This window comes from Vicugna pacos, chromosome 16 (assembly GCF_048564905.1).
Source record: "Vicugna pacos chromosome 16, VicPac4, whole genome shotgun sequence".
Taxonomy (NCBI): Eukaryota; Metazoa; Chordata; class Mammalia; order Artiodactyla; family Camelidae; genus Vicugna; species Vicugna pacos.
Window position 1 is genome coordinate 33,106,202 of NC_133002.1, and position 7,468 is coordinate 33,113,669.

At 42.7% G+C, this 7,468-nt stretch overlaps 1 protein-coding gene across 1 annotated transcript; it reads left to right on the forward strand.

Moving 5' to 3' along the window:
- The first annotated feature begins 204 nt into the window (after positions 1–204).
- LOC102529530 (uncharacterized) lies at positions 205–1,353 on the forward strand. The gene has a single exon (XM_072938724.1). It carries the CDS (start codon positions 279–281, stop codon positions 1,044–1,046), a length of 768 nt encoding a protein of 255 aa, XP_072794825.1. The 5' UTR covers positions 205–278; the 3' UTR covers positions 1,047–1,353.
- The last annotated feature ends 6,115 nt before the right edge of the window (positions 1,354–7,468 follow it).

The window sequence follows — 7,468 nt, forward strand, 5'->3', positions numbered from 1 at the left end:
CTAGAAGATGCCAGTGGGTTTAATCAGAAAGAAAAGCAGATTGGATAGAACTAATCATATCTGGAAAAGAAATTTTGTTTCAAAAAAGTCAAAGCCATTAAATACATTGTTGTATATTCTGATAATTAGTTACATATTAGGTAAACAAAAACAAGGAAAATGTGTTAACAACTCACTCTATTCAGAAAATATATAAGAGGCTGTGGCACAAGGAGACTCCCAAACTCAAGAACCTCACTCTCCTGGAAACCCACTCAGAACCTCCACCCTCTGACACCATGGTCAGCTCCTACTGTGGCTCTGTCTGCTCTGACCAGGGCTGTGGCCAAGGCCTCTGCCAGGAGACCTGCTGCCGCCCCAGCTGCTGCCAGACCACCTGCTGCAGGACCACGTGCTACCGCCCCAGATGCTGTGAGTCCAGCTGCTGCAGACCCCAGTGCTGCCAGTCCTTGTGCTGCCAGCCCACCTGCTGCCGCCCCAGGTGCTGTGAGTCCAGCTGCTGTCACCCCCAGTGCTGCCAGTCCGTGTGCTGCCAGCCCACCTGCTGCCGCCCCAGGTGCTGTGAGTCCAGCTGCTGTCGCCCCCAATGCTGCCAGTCCGTGTGCTGCCAGCCCACCTGCTGCCGCCCCAGGTGCTGTGAGTCCAGCTGCTGCCGCCCCCAGTGCTGCCAGTCCGTGTGCTGCCAGCCCACCTGCTGCCGCCCCAGGTGCTGTGAGTCCAGCTGCTGTCGCCCCCAATGCTGCCAGTCCGTGTGCTGCCAGCCCACCTGCTGCCGCCCCAGGTGCTGTGAGTCCAGCTGCTGCAGACCCCAGTGCTGCCAGTCTGAGTGTTGCCAGCCCAGCTGTTGGCAACCCAGATGCTGCATCTCCAGCTGCTGCCGTCCTTCCTGCTGTGATTCCAGCTCCTGTGGCTCCAGCTGCTGCCGCACCTGCTGTTGCCTGCGCCCAGTCTGTGGCCAGGTCTCCTGCCACACCACTTGCTATCGCCCCACCTGTGTCATCTCTACCTGCCCCCGCCCCACGTGCTGTGCCTCCTCTTGTTGCTGATGCCCTGTGACCACCGTCTCTGTTACCCTCCGACTTCACAGATGTAGACCCGCCTACTGTGCTGACTCTTAGGACACATGGAGTGGGGTTGATGTTATTCAAATAAATTGGGCTTCGTGATGCCAATGAGGAAGCTGCCTACGCTACTGAAGAAGGTGGGTATGGTCTGGAGCACTTTTAGAGTAACAGATTTTACCCTCCCACTTGACCATCATAAATCATCCTGCTAACTTCTTTTTTATAGGACTTTTCTGTAACCTAGTCTATTTCTGTGCTAAAATAAAGTTACCTTTCCCTGCATTAAAAATTGAGTGTGATATTTGCTCCTTTATGATTTTTGTCTTCAGTTCTTAGACAAGTGTATGTGACCTACACCTGCAGGACACACACCATGGTCTTATCAGTTCTCAATGAAAGATTTCAACCATCACTGCCTCATTCTTTCCTAGGAGCCTCTTAATTTCATGTACAGATCACTTATACCCACGGATGTGACCTAGGAAAAGAACAAAAAAGGGAAAAATAGAAGTTTTATGGAATCCATGTATATAAAAGGAAAAAGAACCCAGTGTATGGTTCATGCATCACGGCAGCTACCATAGGTGGCAATGTGCTGTTTATCACAGTCTGCAAGTTTGTATTCAGACTTGCAAACCAAGTGAGCACTACTTCAGCCCCTTCTGATAGGAAAGTTTCAAAAGCTCACTCACTCAAAGGACACACAGGTGACCTAGGTGAGTGAAGCAGGTCCTGATAAGACAAGGGTTGGTCGAAACCAGCAAACTGAAGACGGTCTGACCACATCTGTGAGTAGAACTGTGCTCCTGTCAATTGTTTCTATGGGGAAATGGGAGCCAAAGCTTTGTCACTGAAAAGTTGAGTCTGCTTTCATTGATCTTTCCAGATGCCACTCATTTCATTCATTCATTTAAAAAGTATTTCTTGAGCATTTATTACGTGGGAGACACTGTAAAAAGGCACAAGGGTGAGAGGGGAAACCAACACACAAGAACTCTTGGCACTAACGGAGTTGAAATTCTAATGGAGTTTCTCAACAGACATCAATTTTTGATGTGTTTACGTAAAAATATTTTTCTATACATTTGTCCCCACAGGCTTGTCCAAAAACTTTTTCTCTGTGCTTTTTATATGAAAAAGATTAGCTTTGGATCAATGTTCAGAGACAGAGATTTGTGATTCAAATCGAGACACAGTAACCAAAAGGACAGTTTTACCAATGATCTCAGGTTTACCCTTCAACCCCAGAGCCCCACTAAAGCTGCCTAGTTTGGAGAGGCAGCTAGAGGGGCAGGCTCACTGATGAGGAATAGAGTGGAGATAAATCTTTACTTGGGGGGAGAACTAAACTATAGTTGGGCTCCCCCACTACCAGAAATTCCTGACACTAAGAAGTGAAGTTACACAAGACATAAGGTCAGTGTACATCAATTAATTGTATTTTATATACTGGCTACAAATAATTACATAATAAATTTAAATAAGAGCAATTCTATTTATGTGGATATAGTAAAATTATCCAAATATGGAGGGAAAGGAGACAGAATATGTAAGGTAGAAAAATTTTGCCAATTGCCTATGTGGATTGACTAAGAGTTCAAGTGTAAGTCTAAGGCTTTGCAGGATGAGGAAGTAATCAGGTAATTTCAGTATTTCTGAAAGTAGAGAATCAACTGACAATAGCAAAACAATTGGGCTCCTAGGGTATTATACAAACATATTTATACAATGGTAAAATTAGTACAAAATACAAGCCTTCTAAATATCAAAAGACACAACAAGAGTGGGAAGGAAAGAAAATTAAACAAATAGTAAAAGATTAGATGGAGACATAGTAATAGAGATGTATATATTTAACACATACATTATATATAATATATAATTCACCATATGTATATATCACTATTCATTATATCTATAACTACACATTATATTATATATCGCTATCTATATTTTATACAATAGACACTAGATAACTCAAGTCAAGCATATTGATCAATTGCCCACACTAATACATGTAATATGCTAAAGAAATTACATTCTGTCCACAGATGGACTACTTTGTGGCTGAGGATGGAATCAAGAATATCAAACACACTACTGTGAAGGAATCTCTGGGATAACTTGTTGAGTGAGAACAAGAAAGTTGGAGACAAGTGTATATGGAAAAAAACTAAGAAAAAAAGGAGATACAAATATGCAAAAATTATACTGAAAATAGCAATGAGGAAGAAGACCTCAAATTACAAAAAGAAATACATATGAAGGAGTCAGAAAACTCATGAAAGGAACAGCAATACGAACATGACATCATTGAATGGGAATCTGACTTTGTAGAACTTCTTTTGGAACCATAAATACTTTTCAAAATCATAAAACAAAATCTAAATTCAGAAGTTGATTCCTAGAAGTAAAAAGAAAACACTGACGGCATCCATGCGTGTAGAGGTGACACATGGTTCAAGTGTTCATTTCAGGAGTTTATAGCTGGAGGGACACGGGTTGTAGTGGGATATGCTAGGTCTGAGTGTTCCTGATGTGATCGATATCAGGCAGAAAGGAGCAGCAGCAGAAGTTTCTTTGTTTGTTTGTTTTTAAATAATGCCAAGGAAAAGAACAAGGGAGGAGGAGGCTTCTGAGCTGGAATTTAAACGAAAAATAAGAAATTGCTGAGTGGATGTGAAAGGAGGGATTCCCTAAGGACATATAACAGCACAATGAAAGGTGTGGAGTAAGTATTGTCGACACGTCGTAGACTGTTATAGGATTTAACAAACTTAATCCACCTCCATGTGAGCTGTTGGAGCACAGCAAGGACCTCATGGCTTCCATCAGAAGACAATCAAGACAGAGACTAGAGATCATTCAGCAGAGTATCGGGCACGTGGCCAGCACTCACACATAGTAGCCATCTACATTATCTCATTTTCCACTGAGAGCACAGAGGACTTAAGTGCATATGCTTGTTTTGGAAATGAATTAATTAAAATTACTGAAACAGTACCAGAAAGACATGCTTTTAATAACAAGTTCTATATAGTGCAAAATCCACTGCATATGTTGACTTATCAAAAGACAGGTCCAACACACTCACCTTTAGCATATACTGTGTGGAGAAGATTCCTGGGGGTATCAGTTCATCTGTGTAAATGGTTCTTACCATCCTAAAGGAAAAACTAACAGCTTATTCTTGGGGTTGGCATCACAGTGAGATTGGATCATCCTTTGTAACCCCTGATTCTCTAATCATCCAGGAAACACATCCAGTCTCCCCTCATTGTACAAAAGCATACTGTCAATAAGCCTCAATTCAAATCACAGTCTCCCCACATTGTACTCAAAATTCCAATGATGAGTCTTTCCTCCTACTTCCTTATCAACATTCCACCTGTCAGTAGTATGCATTTTCCCCACTTTGACATAAAAAGAGATTTGGCATGGTGATAGCCACTCTCAAAGGATTGTCATGGAGTCATACACAAAGAAGGAACAAAATGACACATGTAAAAACTGAATATTAGAATATCACATGATATTTCCAACTAAGAAGACACACTAGGAGGAAGAAACATGAAAATGGTTTCACATGGTTTAAGAAGATTCAGTGAATCATAACACTAGAAAAAGGAAATGATTCTTTTTTTCAGATATCGGTGTAATTAACATGATAAAGACAATTATCAACTTAGTAATATTAATTGATTGTCAAGTAGGAAAAGCAACAAGGAAATGGTGTTGATCATGGTATTGTCAGCTAACCTCACAGTATAAAAGGGGACAGGGGTAAGGAGACATTAAGACTCAAGAAACCACCTCCGTGGGAACCCACTTGTGGAAACCCAATCCTTGCATTGGCACCATGGTCAGCTCCTGCTGTGGCTCTGTCTGTTCTGAGGAGGGCTGTGGCCAAGGCCTCTGCCAGGAGACCTGCTGCCGCCCCAGCTGCTGCCAGACCACCTGCTGCAGAACCACCTGCTACCACCCCAGGTGCCATGAGTCCAGCTGCTGCCGCCCCCAGTGCTGCCTGTCTGTGTGCTGCCAGCCCACCTGCTGCCGCCCCAGATGCTGTGAGTCCAGCTGCTGCAGACCCCAGTGCTGCCAGTCTGTGTGCTGCCAGCCCACCTGCCGCCGCCCCAGGTGCTGTGAGTCCAGCTGCTGCCGCCCCCAGTGCTGCCAGTCTGTGTGCTGCCAGCCCACCTGCTGCCACCCTAGGTGCTGTGAGTCCAGCTGCTGCCGCCCCCAGTGCTGCCAGTCCGTGTGCTGCCAGCCCACCTGCTGCCGCCCCAGGTGCTGTGAGTCCAGCTGCTGCCACCCCAGATGCTGCATCTCCAGCTGCTGCCGCCCCGGATGTTGCATCTCCAGCTGCCAGCCCCAAGCTTGCTGATGCTCCAGCAGCTCTAGTTCCAGCTGCTACCAACCCTCTTGCTGCATCTCCAGCTGCTGGCCCTGCTGCTGCTGCCTGCGCCCAAGTCTGTGGCCAGGTCTTCTGCCACACCACTTGCTATCGCCCCACCTGTGTCATCTCCACCTGCCTCTGCCCTATGTGCTGTGCCTCCTCTTGCTGCTGACTCTCTACCTGTAATCTTTGTCATGCTGTGAATGTCCTCACAAGTCATAAAATGTGTTGGAGCCAGCCAGCGACTGGGGAATGGACTCTTAGCGGCCAGTCTTCCCTTTCTGATTTGGCATTCAGAGTTGGCACTCAGTTCTAGGAAATGACAGATGAAAACACATTTGTCACATAATTTTAGCTCAGATCCAAATCCATCTATTTTTGGGTCAGCAACATCTTCTTTTTCATATACACTGATTGTGATCTGAAATGACATTGTTTCCATATGTTCTTAATAAAGACAGCCATTTCCCCTGATTTTGAAATCTCCTGATTTGTTAATGCTTTGGCTTGTGCATACATGAGTGTATGTGTATGTATTTTTAACTATCATTTCATGCCAGGGACCATCTTGCCTCAAATGTAGGAGAGCACATTCAAGAGCAATTACTTATGTTGGAGTCGAGACTCCACCAGGCATTGTTGTACAACATGGTCAAAGTTATTCAACTGCTTGAAGCCTGTGGTTTTTTCGTCTGTGAAATGGAGATGCCTAACGTTCTTCAAAGGTTCAAAGACATAAGACATTTAATACACTCAGCACAGGTGAGGTGCGCAATGTAAACTCTTAAGAAATATCATTTTTATTGTTACTGCTATTGAAACACCTCCCTGGGCTCGAATACCATCTTAGCATGGTGTTCTTTTTGACAGAACAGCAAAGAAAGTGTGCATAAAGGTTTTGCTGTCCTCTATAATTCAAAATTGAGTTTTGGTATACATCACAAATGTCCCTTAAGAACTCCAGTGAGTTGAACATCATAAAGTCAACTAAATTTCACTTGACTATATTTCTAGTTCTAGTGTGTTCCATCACTGGTTGTAGAAATATCAGGTATTTGACCTACCTCAAGTACTTTTTCCTCCTTCTTTCAACTTCCCTTCTTTTCTTACTTCCTTCCTAAACATAAGACTCTTTCAGAATACTAAGTGTACCTTCTAAAGCCAGATTTCTGGAAATTCATGAACCCCACGGAAATTTTTCCATAAACATTTGAAAGCATTTTATTAATAGATGCCCAAAATTTTAGTATTTCCAGATTGAAGCCCCTTTATACTTTTGGACTCATATTATTAAGGTTTCTCCCTCATCCTGATAATTTTATTCTCCCACTTGAGTCTTTCATCACCTTGCTTGGTCTTAAGAGCACACGGGCAGGATATTTTTTTGAGCTTCAGTTCTCTCATTCCCAAAACTCAGGTAAGAGTGATCCTTCTTAGCTGTGAAAATGTGTCACAATATGCACAATAACATCATTTCTATACAAACATAAGAGTCTATAAATTTTGGTTCATAATCTGAATTATATTAAAAACATTTTAAATTCAAATTTTGAATATATTAGCTAAGCGTCATATTTCCAAACAACAACCCTAACTAAGAGTTGATTATTAATTATAACATTTAAAAATAATTAAGATGTTAAAAGACAAAGGCGATAGAAGCTGACATAACGTGGGCTTCATTTCAACATAGGTTGGGAACTACATTCTCAGTATATCATAGAAACGTCTCATAGACATTTTCAGCTTTACCTTTTGCAACTTATTTTGAAATGTTCTACAGACCTTCTTCTCATACACTAGAATTAACAAATCTTTTATCCTCCCATATGTTTTTCTTTGATAACTGCTAATTATAGGATGCAGCCTCTGGTTTTAACATGGTGTTTTATTAGCTAGAGCTAAATCAAAGAATGCAGGTGTATACTGTCTTTTTCAGTATTAAAATATCTGAGGCTTATAATTCTCTGTTTTTGCAACAAGAACTGGGTCACAGTGGGAATGAGAT

Bases quoted from the DNA above. Each gene is read 5' to 3' on its own strand.
- LOC102529530 (XM_072938724.1), top strand. From the start codon at position 279: ATGGTCAGCTCCTACTGTGGCTCTGTCTGCTCTGACCAGGGCTGTGGC.